Source organism: Nannobrachium achirus (genome assembly GCF_963921795.1).
Source record: "Nannobrachium achirus genome assembly, chromosome: 17".
Taxonomy (NCBI): Eukaryota; Metazoa; Chordata; class Actinopteri; order Myctophiformes; family Myctophidae; genus Nannobrachium; species Nannobrachium achirus.
In genome coordinates this window covers 7,634,361-7,653,685 of record NC_137824.1, presented here as the reverse complement: position 1 = coordinate 7,653,685, position 19,325 = coordinate 7,634,361, and the positions used below count along the sequence as shown (strand labels likewise).

At 42.3% G+C, this 19,325-nt stretch overlaps 1 protein-coding gene across 1 annotated transcript; it reads right to left on the bottom strand.

The window, feature by feature from the left end:
- Positions 1 to 4,338: 4,338 nt before the first annotated feature.
- LOC308302217 (CD276 antigen homolog) lies at positions 4,339 to 17,861 on the bottom strand (the record flags this gene model as incomplete). The annotated part of the gene is made up of 7 exons (XM_080746475.1): positions 4,339 to 4,557; positions 4,771 to 4,818; positions 4,899 to 5,068; positions 6,586 to 6,612; positions 10,389 to 10,520; positions 14,262 to 14,537; positions 17,612 to 17,861. 7 exons carry the CDS (start codon positions 17,859 to 17,861, stop codon positions 4,339 to 4,341), a joined length of 1,122 nt encoding a protein of 373 aa, XP_080602601.1.
- Between the last annotated feature and the right edge of the window lie 1,464 nt (positions 17,862 to 19,325).

Below are 19,325 nucleotides of genomic sequence, written 5' to 3'. Positions count from 1 at the left end.
ACCCTACATTAACACAAATAAAACTCGCGTAGAAAGTCTTAAACAGGCGATTAGTGCTGCACGGTTCGTTTTCAAACCGACCTTCAAAAGACGTCCCAAGCAATATGGAGACATTTTAATTTTAGAAATCCCTTCATAATTGACTAATTAATGATCAAATCAAACCGTGGTGTCTTTCTTTGCTTCCTAAATACCCGCGCCGCGGATTAGAAACATTGCGTTGTTGCTCCACTCCAGAGGAGAGGAGAGGAGCCAAGGCGATCATCACACTGTCTGTCTAACAGCACGTAAAAGTTTATCTCTTTATCTAAAGGTAGTGAATGTTCTTGTAATCATTAATAAAAGCTGCCGTTTGTCGTAAGCTGAAAGTGAAAGTGATTTATGTGCACCGGTGGCTGCCCCTCCTCCGTCCTCCGCACACATGTGAAGTGAAAGTTATGGTGTGTCTTATAGTGTATATTTTTGCCTTGATGAAACTTAAGCAAGGCAGCGACATACGGTACTTTCTTCCTTGACAATAATGAGAGGCAGACAATACCATTACTGACATTTTGCTGAATATAAAAACGTTTTATATTGCTAATAAGCAAAGTAAAAGGGAATCTTTTGGAAACTTTATGGGTCTGTAACTCAGTGAACAAATGGAACCAAATGGACCCGTTCCATTTGTAGCTAGTATTTTAACATTTAATATAAATTGGGGTCCCGGTGATATAAATATAATTAAATGGGTGTCTGTAGCCTAGTGTATTTAGAAATCCTAGTTCTAAGTTCAAACATTAGCCAAATTGTAAAATAAATATAAGAAATAGGCAAACATTTTGAAAATAGCCGATCCACAAGCTCACAGCGCTCGAATTTCTTTTATTGGGGACTCATGAAACTTTTCTGGGACCCATTTGAATGACCACCTGTGGGTCCCGGGAACCCATTACATTGAAAACCTAGTAACATCACTGCCATGCTGCGAACTGGAGTTATGGCTGTTAAAGCCCAGCCAATAGGAAGACAGCAGGGGCGGGGCTTAAGCAATTACAGCTCATGTTTTGCCATTTCATGGCAGGCACACTTAATTAAGTATGGCGGAATACAATAAATGCTTTGCCATTGCATGGCAGTCACACTTAATTATATAAGTATGGCGGAAAACAATGAGTGTTTTGCCAATGCATGGCAGGCACACTTAACTGCTCCATTTATTAGAAATTGATTTTGATTTGAACCCCTTTCTTAAGGACTTATCATACAGCACTGATGCTGACATCACTCTTTTTAAATAATTTCCTGCAGTGTGGACCTTGAGTTCCAGTCTTGTTCTTGGGCAAACTTGAAACACCTCCAACCAGACCAGGAAACATCTCCACCAGGTCAACGGGAGCAGCATCCTCAGCACTGTGAACACAAATAAGTCGTTACTCAAGTAACATCTGATGATCTTTGTGCTAGAAACGTTCAAATTTCAACATGTTCAGCTTTACACAGTTATGTGCACTTGTATTTTTTGTATTAACCATTGGGCCAGTGGGGCCGTTGCCAGGGGCCCTTGGCTCTTAGGGGCCTTGGGGGAACTGGGCCATGTGGTCATTAACAATTTACTTAAAGGAGCTATAGTCAACTTTTTCATTGTAGGGCCGACACTTTGTTTACATCCTAGTCTACAGACTAGAATGTAAACAAAGTGTCGGTCTGACAATGGCCAAAATGAGTATTTTATCATTATTTTATGCTTTTTGTGGTCATTTTTGAATAGAAACACATATATGAAGCTTATTTTTTTATAAAATATTTTCGAAACATTATTTTTATTTTAGCATCCGTAAAAAATTATAGGCCAGGGGCCCTCACTGGGGTTAATCCGTCCCTGCACATCCAGGGACGTGTAAACAGGTGCCGCGGCAGGAGCTGGTTAGCGAAAAAACTTATATCAATTTGCTTTCATAACTCCTTCATACTTTCACCTAAAAAGCTGTATGTCAAATTGGGGGGGAAGGACCCTTTCTGCACATTATATATTATTTGAACCGGCCCAAGCCGCCCCGCCAATGAAGTAAAAAATTCTTGACCCAGCCCAGCCCGCATTGCGGATTAACCGCTCGTAACCGCGGGTTTGGGTCGGCCCGCGCATCACCAGTGTCTACCCAGGGGGAAGACAAACTTATTTTAGAGACCTGCATTTGACCTGTTATAAAAGGTTGGCCAACCCAGTAGGAACACAACCTATATGGAAAACCCGGTCAACTTGCTGCTGGAAATCCAATATGGCCTCCTCAATAGTGGCCCCTATGAGAAAATAAGGTTTGTGATAACTTTTCAACCAGATGGGCTAGAAAAACTTGGTGTCTATTTCATGGTTTCACAGCATGAGAAACTCAATGAAATACTTATTAGTGGCCAAGCCATGTAGTGGCAAAGGCCACTCATTGATATTGTGGGATTCTCGCATCATGTGCACAGAACCTTTTTTAAATTTTTATGCAAATTTTTCTTCTGCCTCTAAAACATACATGCAAAGTCCGATTTTCATGATGAAATACTGTAGAGGGTTAGTCCAAATACCACTGAAACCAATCTTACCCCAATTGGCCAAAGGGGGAATTATATAATTTTAAGCAGTTTGTGAAACACTTAAACCCGTTGTTATCCTGGGATTTTTGAGCAATTTGCATGAAACATTCTACACACAATCTAAGGACCTTTATCTAACATGCCTATGAAGTGCACACAAAGAAAAAAGAAAAAAAATATATAGCTGCAAGCAGCGATAGAGTGGCCAAAAACTCCTCAAATCATGAATACAGCCTGCGATGTGCGTGAAACTTTGCACGCACATTCCCACTAAGTCAAGGAACAGATGCCACCCTTCTCACATTGGCCTGTTATAGCACCATCAGTGGCAGTAAGGGTTTGCATAACACATTTTTGGAACAAAATGCCTCAAATCACGTATGCAGCGTCCAATTGCCGTGAAAGGCCCAAGAACACGTGGCACCCTTTTCACATTGGCCTATTATAGCGCCACCAGGAGGCCAAAAAAAACTACCTGACCTGCCGGAGACCTGTTCTCGGAATCACACTGCTTCTAGTTTTTCTTTTCCCACTTTTCTTGCTTTTCCTGCTTTTTTCCTTTCCTACTTTTTCTGGCTTGGCCACGTTATCGTTGCTTGCAGTTATATTCTTTATGATTGGGTTTGTCTGTGTTACGAGTTTAACAAAATGCATAGCAAGGAGGACGCAGTAGAAGGTTGAAGCCCACCCGGGAGCGTATTTTTGTACACAATCCAGTCACGGCTGGTACCGGAAAGGAAAGTAGGCTCCCCAAGGAGTATAGGGAATTTTTCATTTTAAAAAACAGTTCAGAATAGTTTTCTTTGTTTTTAACATACTTTTTGCTCCTTTTCCTATATGTTTTCTCCAAATGTCACACAAATCGGTACACATGATCTCTGGACCCATGCGATGAACATATTCAAGCGAAATTGCCAATTTTCTATATTGATATTGTTCTGGAGCAGGAGCGAAGCGAGTAATGTAGTAAGTACTGAGATAAGCACGGGGTCAGACTGGGGGGTCCTAGGTGAGGAAAGACCCCAACCAAAAAGTCAGAAAGGTTATTCTGGCTGTTTTAAAAGTGTAAGACTCCCGACACACATGTAGGTTTTGTCCCTTCTCAAAAATGATGATGCTATTTTTCCGCGAAAACCGGACCCCGGAAAGGATCATAGAAAACAAAAAGAGAAGGCTTTAGAAGCTGAAAATAACGGCGTGGGTGTTCTAAAACTTTAGCGATTTAACAGTTAGGACAATTTTAAGATTTGTTTTATAAAAAAAGTTACATAGTATAACTTTAAGCTTTCCTAATAAGCTTAGGGTTTTCATTAGGTAAATTGTAGGCCAGCTGTCTTGATGAGACCGCCAACCAATAGGACAGAATGGGCCGTGCTGGAATGCCACAGGGCGGGGTCACACTGGTCTGCAGTGACACTGCCCACTTCACGCAAAGCATTGTAGGAAATGTATCCTTATTTAGATAAGGTTTGGATAAGGTTCTGATAAGATAAGGTTTTGATAAATTGTATCACTTAACTGTCTGAACGCACCCTAAGAAATCAACTCAGAATATTTTAAAACATACAAAACAACTCTAATATATCTAATATTGAAAATAGATTACCCATAGATGATTGCAGATGTGCTAGATGATTTTAGCACAAAAATCCTATGAGAGTACACCTCCTATTACACTGTTAGGCTAGAACTAACCACAGGATGAAAATAAATATAGATTTAGTAGATGTGAATTAATGTGTGTTAAAAGGTTGACTGTTTCTATCATACCTCTCATTTAACTAGGAGGAAGCGATGGGCCAAACATTTCTCCACTGTAGGTCTTCCCTCTGGGTCTTTGTAGATCATCGACTCGATGAGATTCTTAGCATCCTCATCCTGAACATTGTCCAGGTTGTAGTTTCCCACATGAATGTTGACTTCACATTTAATGCCTGAACCAAATGGATGATGTCCTCCAGACAGGATGTAATATATTAACATCCCGGCCACCTGTAGAATGAACATGAACATAAATGTGTTTTAAGTTATTCATTAAATTGTTCTCACACAGATTATAATAAACTGCACATCACTGCCTCTTCTATAAGGGATACAACCATGTTCATCCAACACCAAAGTCTCAGACATTAATAATGAATATAAAGAATGTAAGAACATATTCATATGGTTCTCATTACATGATCATACAGAATAAATAACAACCTGGATGTCACTGCTGCTTGTATATGTGCCATTGTTGGTCTCAGCCACCTTAGGAATGAAGATGTAAGTATGTAAGTAACATTTTGTTGTTCACATTCATTGAATACCCATGCAGAATAAAGAACAACCTGGCTATCAGCACGCTCTCCTTCCTTCACAATCTCTGTAGACACCCAGCATTGCTTTCCTTGCTTTCCTTGCGTTCCTTGCTTTCCTTCCTTTCCTTCCGTGACGTGTGATTCTTTGTGGGGTCGTAGGATCATTCCAAAATCTGCTAATCTTGCTTTGGCATCAGTATCTGCAAGGCAAATTGGGTAGATCCATATAATAAACTGTTTTAGGCACACAAAAAAAAAGAAAACAAGAGGAAAAACTAAAAACAACAACAAAAATCAGCAAATGTTTTTTTTATGGGCTTGTTTTCTTTTTGTTTGTATCTTACCAATCAAGACATTCTGGGGTTTGATATCCCGGTGGAGAATCGGAGGATCCTGACAATGAAGAACTTTTAAGCTAATGAGAACCTGCTCGGCAAGCAGTTTCTTCTCCAGTTCAGAAAGGTTTTGCTTGATGTATTCCTCTAGGTTGTATTCACATAACTCAAGAGCAAGGTAACCAAAGTACCTATCGTCTGTACAGCCAACATATCGTACAATCGAAGGATCAGCAAGGTTTAAAAGATGTGAAAAGTCTTCATTGTCCTCCTTCAATTCATTATAGTTCAGAATAGTCATTCTCTTCACTGCGACTTCAGTGCCATCATCTCTTAACCCCAAGTAAACCTCAGCTCCATTATTCCCTGTTCCTATGAGGAACTCGGCATTGCCCACAAACTTAAAAGTCCCGACTTTGATAACTTCACAGTCCTCATTTTTTGCAATCTTCTGCAACTTTTCCCCCCATCGTTTTTTTTTACTTTTTCGGTTCCATGGGTTTGGTGATCTGCTAAAAACCGGCATATACCCTGTAATGGTAGACATGGAAACGTAACTTTATTTTAATTTGCTCAAACAAGTCTTATGAAACACAATATAAAATGTATTATACACCAACTACATTTCTCCCTGGTAATAAAGAGTATATACTGTAACTATACTGTTTTTTCATATCCCACTGGTTAACTTTTCATGCTTCACCCACAAAGGATTGCAGAAGGGGCAGCAGTTAGGGGTTAAAACGTCTGTGGGTGTGGCTAACTTCTACTGGGTCACCACCCACCTGACAACTAGGCATACTTAATGACCTAGTGGGTGTGGCTACATACAAATATAAATGTAACACTTTCTGTGAAAAAATCTTTCTCCAAGTTTATTCATGATACCTGATGTTGTATCACGACACCCCATCATTAACAATTCTGCCCCACTCTCTCATTGGCCTGTTGCCTGATGGTGTCATCAGTGAGGATGATGATGAGAGGGAAGAGTATGAGGTGGAGTTTGATGATGACGACATGGATGATACTGAGCAGTAAAAGTACGTTTTTATTGCTTATAAAATGTAAGCCAGAAATTTGATATTTGTGTATTTTTCACCAATAAAGAATGGTTGTACAATGGCATTGACCTTTCCATAAGATTCCTAGTGTTTAAATTCAATGTAGTGGTTTTATTTGTTTTCGTACATTGTCTACTTTTTACATGGGTCAAATTATTCTTAATTAACAATACTCTTACGAGTACAGTGGCTACTCTACCCACCTAAAAATCAAGATTTTCCGCATGAACACACAAACAAGCACACGCACACTCTCTCTCGCGCGCACACACACACACACACACACACACACACACACACACACACACACACACTTACCTGGTCTTGTGGAGTCGTTCTCTACTCCTGTCAAAGTAGAGATGTGAGACAGTGATTGGTCAGTGTGGAGACATGCATTCAAATGCTAATCTTCACAGATGAATGATTTATCATTGTTATCAATATATATATATGGATGGATGGATTTATCAAAGATAGTTTACATCATAAGTAGATTTAACCATTTATTGCAACAAATGGAATACAGTTAAGTCACCACCACACAGTGGAACCGCCGCCTGTTTAACGGAAAGCTACTGTGTCCCCCCTCTTTTCCGAGGAGGGGGGATTCTCGACGCGCAAATCGATGTATATTGGCTCAGACTGAAGGGGAACACACACTGGACGCGGGCGGCTGCGCAGCGTCGCGTCGCAGTATTGACGTGCGTGAAGTGCTGTGCGGTAACACCAACTGGATGCGGCGCGCTGCTGAACAGCGCATCCCCCGGTGGGGAGAACCTTACAGTCTATGGGGAGAACATTGTTTGAGCGCGGCTGCTGCTGCTCGCATGGCGGTCGCTTGCTAGACGCAGTGTCTCTCTCACAGACAGAGGGGGGTGAGGGGGATACTCACAGAAACACAAAAGCACCTATGGCTATGCACCTTTGATTTCCTTCAGGCTACTTAACTCGCCAGACATGCAAATACACATGTGGTCAATCATTAGACCGATCACTCAAAAATTATCACACGAAAACAAGTTTCTCAGCCCTCCGTCGACTGAAAACCTACCTTTGTTCAACGATGACCGAAAAACGCCTCAACCAGTGGTGGAAAAAAAGTACTAAAATGTTTTACTTAACACACGGGTGACTAACCGGTCCCTTAGGCCGATTTTGAGATTTCAAAGTGCAATAACTCTCCCCATGAAGGTCTCAGAAATTTCCCCTTCCATGACTTTTCCTAAATACTCAAGATATATGTTCTCGTTTTTTTTCCCCTTCTGAAACGTTTCCTAATTATGAAATAAAATACAATTATACCACTCTGACGGCTATTATCGGCAGAAAAGACCGTTCTCCCCTTTTTCTCCCCCTCCCAGAAGAAGCAGAAGAGACTTCACACCTCCAGCCCACCCGGAGTGCGCCTTTGTTGCTTCCAATAGATCATTTACATTTCACTGTCAGCAAAGATAACATGACTAAATGTTGACTAATGTTTTATTTTATAACCCTCTAACCCTATACCTGAAAATAATAATGATAATATCAATGTATCAATTGTACTGTTATCGCGCGTTATCGCCGTACGGGTCCATTTGGTTTCATTCTAGAGCCAAACGCACAGCGTGTTTCTAAAAGCTAAGCATCATTTCAGCTAATAATACATATAAAGAACAACTGGGTGATCTATAAGTTATCGGCCAAAATGAATATCTTGTATAGATATGCCTACACGGCACACGCTGCACCGGGAGACTTGGCTGGTTTTGTGAGTTGTCTAATAATAGCAAATATGAATGAAAATCGGGACATATGAAGGCGTAATTCTTTTACTTCGCTTCGTATGGCGTTGTGAGCTTGTAGAAGATTGGCTATTTGTGTAACAAAATACCCTCTATTGTCAATGAACAAAACTAAGCCAAATGGAACCATACGGGTCCATTTGGTTTCATTTTACGCTCTCTCTTTCTCCCACATGAAAGGAACCTGCCTCTCTCTCCACGTCTTTTTTTAATTCTTTTTTATACCACGTCCACGATCGAACCATGCATGCGTTCGTTCCTATATATACAGCGCAAGGCATATCTCTCTCTCTCTCATGCATGCATGCGTGCGTGATGTCGGGAAATCACATTACCTTGCCTTTCACCGCATAATCAATAGCGCGGTGCGCCCCGCTGTGTTGGCCTTGAATCTCCCAAACCGTAAATAAAACAAAGCCATAAAAGATATGTTTCTGGATAAACAAACGTGTCTATCAGGGCTGCCAACTTTCAGGAAAACCTAGGAGTGAGATTTTTATTTTTTGCGAGGGGGGGGGGGGGGGGGGGGCTTCGGCGCCGGAAGATCGATGCAAACGTTTGCGCAATGCACTATGGGGCGTAGGAAACTCGTGGATACTGTGGATCATTTTGTTGGGGGGTCTGGGGGTCCTCCCCCAGAAAAAAATTAAAAGAGTAGATGTTATTTCCTGTATTCTGTTGCATTTTACAGGGAGTTTGATACTTTTATCTGGCTTTACTAGGATGAGAAAAATATTACATTAAGCTGCAAGTAACACGTCTTTTGCTTGAAGATCTGTTCTTTTTGCACACACATCCATCCAAAAGTCCCTCCTCATTTAAACTGCCTAGGCTACTCATTTTGGACGAGTTGAATTAATGTTGTAGATCCTCCTGTCGCCTGTCGATCTTACTGTAGAGAATGATGTGCGCAGGAACGTGCACGCAGCGTTCCTCACACCAGACGCTCACGCACACACAGCGACGCCTCTAATCATTAGGCTACTTCAGAATCAGATATACAGTATTTTAAGCCCTTTAATTGCTCAAATCGCGGCCGAAGTGGATGTCTCAGTGACACTTGAGTTGACGCAGTTTTCCACTTTGTGACGGCTGGTGATATGACGGCGTGAGAAATACGATGTGTGGCGTGAGAGCGTGAGAAGAGGGTCATTTGCGTGAGTCTCACGCTCATTGCGTGAGGGTTGGCAGCTCTGGTGTCTATAACCACTCAAACTGCAAGGTGCACTGTGCGCAAAGACGCTGATCATTGATTTATTCCTGCATGCAAAACCGAACTGTTTTAAAATGACTTTCAAAACTCAACAATCTGCTGGGCTGCGCTGCGAAGCGATACGAAATTAAACCAGTGACATTAAAAGTAAGATCATGCTACAAACTTAGTGTCATTTTCCCAAGCCTGTTTTTTTCCTGCTAAACCATGAAGTTAACATTGAAAGCGAGAGTATTTGAAAGGTCAATTGAAATGCTAATTCAAATTCAGAAGACAATAGAACCCCCGCTGGCAGCAGGGGGAGGAAGTGTTGCGCTCCTGGGCCAAAAGGGAGAGAATCTAACGGTCAAAATGAACGATAAATGCAGGCGTAGTGGTAGTTTTTTTATTTTCAGTCACTCGTGGATACTGTGGATCATTTTGTTGGGGGGTCTGGGGGTCCTCCCCCAGAAAAAAATTAAAAGAGTAGATGTTATTTCCTGTATTCTGTTGCATTTTACAGGGAGTTTGATACTTTTATCTGGCTTTACTAGGATTTACTTTCTGTGCATCAGGGGAGGGGGGGGTTAGGTGTGGGGGGGGGGGGTGAGGGGGGGGGGGTTGAAATGGGGCTTCGGAAGGGGGGTGTTAGAAGTGGGGGTGACTGTGTGTCTGTGTTTTTGCATAATACTGTGTATTTCTGTGCATCTGTGCTTCCCGGGTCAAAATGACCCGAACAGCACTTAAGGTTCAAAAAATATGAGGGGGGTGTGGCATGGGTGTAGTTTAAAAATATTTTTTTTACATGTTCATCTCAGAAGAATCTTTAAGGCCAGTGAGTTTCAGGTGGAAAAAATGTAAACTTCTACCTTTTTTTTCCAAATGAAAATGTAAAACGGGTCAAAATGACCCGAACAGAACTTAAGGGTTAAATGGAATGTGTCATGGAATTCTTCTAACTTTCATTAGAGTAACTTTGAATTTCCCTTAAATAGACAGACAAAATTACTTTTACATTTACAATGTGGTCTTTATCCTAGAGCTGTCCACGCCCACATTGTGACCACGCCCACATTGTGACCACGCCCACATTGTGTCCCCCATGTCATTTTCCTTTCTGGCTCCCCTGCCACCACACAACTCACCACCAGTTTGCCTCTCCTTCCAGTACTTATATCCCAGTCCTGCAGCCACTGAGATGATGATCAGTGTAACAATCACTCCAATCACTATTCCCGTTGATCCAGTTGATCGTCCCTCTGAGGGAATGTCACTCTCTGAAACACATAGTTATGACACAACTGTAAACATTATACCTCTGTGAATCATATCCTCTGAAACACTTAGTTATGATTATTATACAATGAAATCTATCAAATCTAATAATAAGATCTAATAATAATAATAATAATAAAATTAAAAAAAGATACCCTACCTATTTATTTGACCACAGACCCCTAACTGAATATTTTGTTCCAGGGACCCCATACAATGTTTCAAAGATATTTTGAACTTTAAGCAAATTCCTGCAATTTCACAAGATACATTCACTTAAACCCCCTGCACATTCCACTGCATAATCAAAGATTGTCCCTGCATTTTTCTGGAAGGACTATAATTCAGTGCACATGTAACTCATATGGAAGGAATAATCACCTGTTCTTATTTTCCTTTTATTCTTAATAAGAGTAGGCCTATAAGGGCGGCTTGCACCAAGAGGGATTAAATAAATCTTAGTTTAGGGTTAATCAAGGGTTTGTTGATCTAGGTTTTATTTTAAATCGAGGTGCGTTGCACCACTTAAATTTAAGCATTGCTTAATAAATCTGTGATTAAACCCTTAACCTGTGATTAAAACCATAAACTGTGATTCATTCATGGATTAAATGTCCTCCATCTTGGACTTCGATGTAAACAAACTTGAATATGCTATTCTCTTGAGCCTAATATCATTAGCGTTACTCTTTTATTCACTTCTAGGAGAATGTGGGCAGGCCAATGTTAAGAAGAGCGCCTGCAGCCAAAACAAAACAAAAACAAAAAAATATATATAATGCTCCGTCATACGACGGCTATCTATGGAAGCAAGAAAAGACACCAGTTTTGATCACATTCACATTTGAGTCAGTTATGAAGCGATTTAGAAAATTAAAACGTCTCCATGTTGCTTGGGAAGTCCACAAGCTTCCATGACAAATGTCTGTATTATGTCCCTGTAAATATTTAAATGTTCGCTAATTTAAAATAGCCGATGTACAGTACTACAAGGATGTATTGAAGACAACAATATGATGAGATGTTTGTTTTCAGCTGTGAAACGCTGTCCGCAGTTTACAGTTGCAAGCCTGCAGGGCTTGTTGTGAGGCTTCCCTCACAGGAGGGGGACCCCCTTTCATGTCAATGGCATGTTTGCATTTAAACCACCTCTACAGCAGGTTTAAAATTAATCCCTTACTGATGTTTAAATCAAAGTTTAAAGTAGTGGTGCAACAGGATTAACAGTAATCCAGGTTTACAGTGAAAATTCAAACCAAGATGAAAATTCAAACCAAGATTAAAAGGATGGTTTAAAACTAGACCTGATTAATGAAAACTAGGTTTAAGGTTTGGTGCAAGCTGATTGAAAGATAAACCTTGATTTAAACCAGTTTAAGGCTTAAACTGTGTTGGTGCAAGCCGCCCTAAGAATAAGAATACAACGTTTTGAATACGAGCACGAGCGAGCGAGTTTTAAAATGCGCCAGAGAGGATCGAGGTTTCTCCTCTGCTCCTTGGTGCGAGGGCCGTCCCAATTCCGCTCCGGTTGGGGCCGCGAACCACATTTTGCCAACATTTGACACAACGTGAGCACAGCAGAGAGGATTGCACAAACAATTCAGTGCGTGTCGCTGATCAGGATTTCACTTCAAATGTCTCTGTCATCCACACAAATCCGTTTATAAATACTTTGTGTCGGTTAAGTTATATAACCAGCCAGTCAACCAACGGATACGATTTGAAACACAACTTTCGCAAGTGAGATGGATTTTTTTTGACTGAATGAACCAACCACGCTCATCTCGAGTCGCTCCCATCTCTCCAATCTGGTGATTAATCAATAACCAACAGGATTTAATATTGTCCGTCTTTTGCTGTCTGTTTAAAGTGCGAGGCGCTGTATAAATATGACTGACATAAAACCTGAAACACTCCCGACGATGCCCCCACGATTTAGAGAGAATGAACGCCTTTGAATGAATGTCTTTTAGGCTAAACCCCAATTTGAACAACACTTTTGTTTATTTAGCCCATGACAATATTGTGCTACTGTAAACCTTTCTGTAAAGCGACTTTGGGAAGAGCCGTATATAAAGATGAGCTATTGTGGAGATGATATACCATTTCTTTTTTTAATGCGGGTTGCGGGGCGGGCGGATTCGTTGATTTGTATATTGTTCTGCGGAGCGGGGGGGGTTACGTTCCGTGCGGGCTGTGGGCCGTGCGGGTTATGAAAAAAACCTGACCCGCGCATCACTAATATATATATATATAAAAGCTTCAGAATTGATAGTGTCCCTGTCACGGCCCCTTTGGCCTGGCCTCAGGGCCTGTGGTGTCCATGCAGTTCTCCCTGTATGTGTGCTTCTCTCCACAGAGACTATGGGTGTCGGCCCATGATTATGTCCATTGGGAGCACCTGGCCAGTGCTCCCTGAAGCCCTATATAAGACTGGGTGCCAAGCCAATCTTTCTCCCTCTCTCCAGACGACAGCACCTTTGAGTTCTCACCCTTTACAACACCCCACACTACACTTACCACACATCCATGCATTGCTGACACTACTGATGACTGACTTACACACTTCATAACCTTTGTATATATTATTTATCCTTTATGTTAATAAATTATTGTTATTATCTATGCCACTGCCGTGTGTCCTCCTCAGTTTGTCATGGCCTAAGAGCCAGGTCGTGACAGTCCCATCATGTCTTTCCACAAAATAACAGAAAATGCTCAATAGTGGGCTCGATAAAAGCCCGGCTGCTCATTATCAATAAAATTTAACAAGCTCCATCCCTAATCATGAGGCACATTGACAAAACTCCCAGCCTGCCCTAATACTGATGAATCACTGATTATGGAGGTGACATTTGCAGTTGCAGTTATTTTAAAGCTCCGCTGACACGCCCCGAAATTATCATAGTATTTATACAGTAGGTCACGTGGTCTATCTGAAAACGCCATAACTCTATGGAAAACACTCGGAATCAAAATTTCCCATCGCCCGCAGCGCAGCCTCCTCCACTCTCTAATGCGGCCGGGCCAGGGATCTCATTGAGACCCCCCCTGGTGAAAACATCGTCTCGCCATTTCAACAATTAAACATAAACAAGCATATTCACATGAACAATGGGGAAGTAACAACCAGCTTTAGGTGGAAATGTAATTTTTATATGCACAGATTTATATGTAAATTTGTGTCTTTAGCTTTAGTGCTAGCCCAGTAGCCCTGTGGGAGCAGAAACGTTGCTTTCTGAGGGCTGCAAGAGCGACCCTGCGGGCAATGGGAAGAGAATGTACATTGTACAGACATACAGTAAGTAAAGGTCAATTAATTAATTTGATTGGCTTATCGCGCATTCCCACAATGACATAAAAAAAAGATAAACTTGCGATGGGAAGGGAATGTACATTGCGAAGACATACAGTAAGTAACAGTCAATTAATTAATTTGATTGTCTTATCGCGCATTCCCACAATGACAAAAATATGAACTTGTTTTTTAAGATGATTTCTTAAGGTGACAGTACCCCTTTAGGTGACATAGCCCCTTTAAGTATTTTAAGCATTTGCTTGCCTAGTGATCGATCAAAATTAATTGTGAAATTACTCTGTACTGACAGACACAGAGAGAGACAGAGAGAGAGAGAGAGAGAGAGAGAGAGAGAGAGAGACACACAGAGAGAGAGAGAGAGAGAGAGAGGGAGAGAGAGACACAGAGAGAGAGAGAGAGAGTGAACAGATGTTTTTGTTTGTACCTGAGATGTAACGTTGTATGTCAGCAGTGTGGTTGATGTGTGGCAGGTGAACTCTACAGGTCAGGTTATTTGCTTGTGTCACCATCACATTCCTCTGGACAAAGTAACAGTGTTGAGAACGATGCTGTGTCACTGAGGGTTTAGCAGTCATGATGTTTCCATCAGCGTCCAGCCAATACATCTCAGGTTCAGGATACCAGCACCCAGAATCACAGGTCAACAATTCACCACCGTCTGTTGGTCCATTTGAAGAGATCACTGGCTGAGACACTGACCCTGTGAAAACAAATAAACATGATTGCGACCGTCAGGTCACAGTTACTATGGAAGCCTCCAACTCATGTCTGTCCGTGAGTCACGTTAATACACAACACTGATTGGCTGTGACGTTCACACAAAGCTCAGCTGTTTAACCCAATGCTGCTGTATCTCTGTCAGCTGTGCCTCGACAGACAGACAGACAGACAGACAGACACACACACACACACACACACACACACTACAGCATGTGCCTGTTTCTGAGGTGTGCAACATGATGACAAAATGATGACAAAGACCCATGGCAACCAGTAACCCAACTGTACCTATACTACTAGAACAAGTCTTAGCTGCAGCTCATGCAGGAGATGGCCTCAGAGTATGATGAGCTTCATCAACAATACCTGAGCCAGCTGTCAGCTATTGCTCTCAGGGCGGATTCACACTGCAATCCGTTTGATTAGAACTGATTCTGAAAACGGTTGCTGGTTCACGCTGGCCAGCATTCACATTGGCAAAGATTCTCCCTCCCTGGAGACCACTAGCACTATACATCCTGATCCTATAGGTGGCGGTATGCACATAGTGCCTCGCCAGTGAATACAGACGTCATCAACTATGCGACATTACTGATTCTGGTCGCCAAGAAATTCAGGCACGAAAGTTGATGTAACAATCCAATGCGCCTCTTCATGTTTCCAACGCGCGACAGCGCAGTGTGGAACAGTGTTGCAGTGGTCTTGGATCGTGCGCCCCCCGACGACCCAAACCTTTTCTGAGCCAGGGTCTCGCACCCCCCGAAGTTCACACCTCGACAACTGTTTAACAAAGAAACAAGCCTATTTGCATATCAATAGACCTGTATAGTAGGTGTCGAGTGACGTTCACTGATCCACAAGCTCACAATGCCTCGCATCCGCGACGCGTTGTGAGCTTGTAGATCTGCTATTTTCCAGGCGCAGAAACTTGCAGAATGATGAGTCCAGCGCAGCACAGCGCACGTTATTATTTGTATTATTTAATAATCAACGTAGCCTACAATTGAAACGCTTTCACAAGCCACAGTGTGGCTTAATATTCACATTAAGGGTAACAAGCACGTCAAGCAGGCACAGCAGTGCACACCAATAACACCGTTAAAACAAATAAAACTTCTCCGCTAGGCCAACTCTGCCCCGTCCCAAGCAGCGCGCAGTAGAGATGAGACATTCGCGAACGATTCGGCTCTCTTGAACGGCTCTTTTAAATGAACGATGGGATCCAGTCCGCAGTCGCGGGACACAGAGCAATGAGTCAGTGTCGAGAACGGTATCAGAAAAAACATTACAAAAACACTGGAACAATTCAGAAGCACTTAATTAGAAAATGTAACTAGTAGCTGTGTATGTTAATCTGACATTAGTAGGCTAGATTGTTTACTTCTTGGACTTGGACATGCGTTTGTGCTGTGGCAGGTTATTTAATATGGGATTTTGACAGCTTGCTTCTTCCTCTTGACAGAGCACCGTCCCGGCTCCGAAAGTTTTAACGGAGCGGCGGTTCTGTACATTCTTTATATTCTGAATGAAAGAATGAATGATTTTATCTGTAGGGCCGAATTGTCATGTGAAGCTTGACCAATCCTCAAAGTATCCATTCATCAGACCGGGAGGGACACTACACACATACGTACGGACGGACGTACGGACGGAAGGACGGATGGACGGACGGACGGGACAGATAAAACCTATTCATTCTGAACTGAAATGGCCATATATGGACATGGGACACACATTTTGCTTTTTGAAAAAGCCTATTCATTCTGGACTGATATTCTGGACGTACGAGACAGAAAAAACCTGTTCATTCTGGACCTGAGTGACCATATATGGACAATTTGGACATGAGGTGACATACATTTTGTTTTTGAAAAAACCTGTTCATTCTGGACTGAAATGACACACAACGCTACTCATTGGAAGCGGTTTTCACCGCTTCAAAAAAGTTTAATTGTTATTGTTCAACTATTGCTGATTGCCCGTAACATTTTGCCAATAGATCAAGACAGACCTGAGGAACAGAATCCAGGGAGCCAGCCTCACTGCCTGTATGCAGATCAGCATCAGGCTTCACACTAACACAGAGGAGGTCGAGACGACACCCCACAGTAGTCCTGAAGCCAACGCTGCAGAAGTCTCTGGATGGGTGCTATACTAGAATGTTGCGTGCCGTACTTAACATCAGTAAGAGTGCACATGTTCCCAACAACATCCTGTATGAGGGAATACCAAGGGTTAGCGATAAAATTGCAGCCAGGAGAATGAGACTTGCCGGTCATTGCCAAAGACACCAGGAGCTGCCAGCCAGCAAACTGGTGCTGTGGGAACCAACACATGGGCACCGGTCACGGTGGGGCGGGACATTTCTGTACATGCTTTAAATGCGTCAAATATTTTAACACAACTAAATCAGATCAAAAATGTATTAATGCCGCTAACGCGATAATTTCAGCTATAGTAACTAGAAGTAGTGCTCTTCCGAGCACAGGTCTCTGCCAGGTCAGGTAGGTTGTTATGGCCCACTGGTGGCGCTATAACAGGCCAATGTGAAAAGGGTGGCATTTGTTCCTTGACCTATTGTGAATGTGGTGCAAGATTGCATGGAAATCACACTCAAAATGTGTTTTAGATAAGTTGGGCTTCTGGTGGCGCTATAGAAAGAAGATCTGAAAAATTTAGGGCAAAGGTTTTTCCTTGGCTTCTAGGGAGTGCGCATAAAATGTTTTACCTGATCGGTGAAGTTATTAATTTCACACAAATCGGCCTGTTATAGCGCCAGTGCGCCACCATGAGGCTTATTTAAAAATAAAATGAAGTGACATTTCTTTCTCGGCCTAGTGGGAATGTGCGTGCAAGTTTGCATGGAAATCGCAAGGTTAGCTGTCCACAAACAGACGGAAGGACACGCACGCGGATGGACAGACAGGGGCGAAATCAATACTCTCAGCCATGCCATTCAGCCTGGCGGAGATAATAATATTACTTTTGAAAATAACACATTTTTGTCTTATTTTTTTATGACACCCAACACTGGTTTTGACCACTAGATCTTACCAACACGGAGATGGATCTTACTGCTGCTGTCCAGGGTTGGAACAAAACACTTGAACATCCCCTCGTCTGACGGCTTCACACTGAACAGCTTCAGTGAGATGTTACCATGAGACAACTCTTCATGAAGCAGGGTCGTCCTCTGTTTGTACAAAGGGTTCACAACCTCATGGATGTTACGTCCATCTTGGAGGAGATGCACAAACGTTGGCTTCAGGTCAGGTCTGGACCACTCCACCGTCTCCTTCTCCATGTCGACTGGTGGTTCAACACGACATGGAAGGATCACCTCCTCTCCCACTCTGGCCAGCACAGACTGAGAAGACCCCAACACCCGGGATTTTCCTAAAAACAAAATGAAATATAGCGAAATGATATTCATATTTGATGTTAGGTTTGATGTTCACCTGCCATCCTAGTTACCTTGTAGCAATTCATTGTTTTCTTAGAACTATTTACTAGAGTGCCTGACTTGTTCTTGTTTGACTAGAGTGCATGTTGTTTACTCTGGAAAAGAGCATCTGCTAAATAACTAAATTGTAAAGCTTTTTAAAGAATCCTTTAACACTAGATAAATGATCCCTGATATGATCGATATGACATGACATCTCCATATGGGCATAAAAGGGAAAAGGACTGATAGGGGCATATACTGATGACCAGTAGTGCTTTGGGGGCCGGACGGGACCGGACGCCGTGTGGCCGGAAATATTTCCCCACATGCACGCGCACGGACGGCACCGAGCGCTGTATTTTCTAGATGAATTAAAAGTAGAACATAAAATCTTAAGTAACAATGCAAATGTAATTAAGACTAGAAAACTACTGTTTTCCCACCATTAGATCTGCTGACATCCTTTCTATCTAAATAGCCTCTAGAGGCGCGTGCACGCGCGTGCACGTGACGTCAATAAATGACCGTCCGCCCGGAAAAAAAATTCCCAAAGCACCACTGCTGATGACATCAGGAACCTCCATATATGGGTTGGATCGGTGGCACGATGCATCTGTGAGGACAGCGTAGCAGCCCCAACCCTAGATGTGCGGGCCACCTAATGGCCCAAACCACTAGTGTATAAAACCAGTAAGATGCCTATGGGCAAGGTCGCGCAGAGGGCGAGGTCGCGCAGGACGGAATTCGCACAGGACGGAATTCATTATTAATATATATCAGACCAGTTACCCATATACATGTACATGTACATGGAGATATGGGCATATTGGTTGGATCTGAGGTTCTACAAATAAATATATGTTTCCCACAACTGTACATTGTGCAAGTACAGTAACAGCAGGGGAAGCAGCTGAGAAGAACATAGGCAAAAATCTGAGCTATCCGTGTACAAAAGTTGGAGTCTGTAGAACCAACCGTGTGCTGTGAGACCCCAGACATGCTTACTCAGTTACTCGTTATGTGAAAGTCCTATGGAGTCTATGACGTCTGACATCATACATATAATCAGAACCCTTTTATGCCCATATACAGAGATCCCTGTCTGTAGAACCAGCCACACTGGTTAGACTGACATGTATATATGCAGGGTTCTCCATATATGGGCATAAAAGGGATTCTGTTAGTGTGGTGATGTCAGAGCATGATGTCAGAGCAATATCGACACACTCCCCTTTTCGGCACCCTCCCAATCCAGTTCTAGCCTGTACTGAAAGGGCAATAAAACCTGGTTCTCCAGGTTAAAACATAATTGTTTCCTCCTTT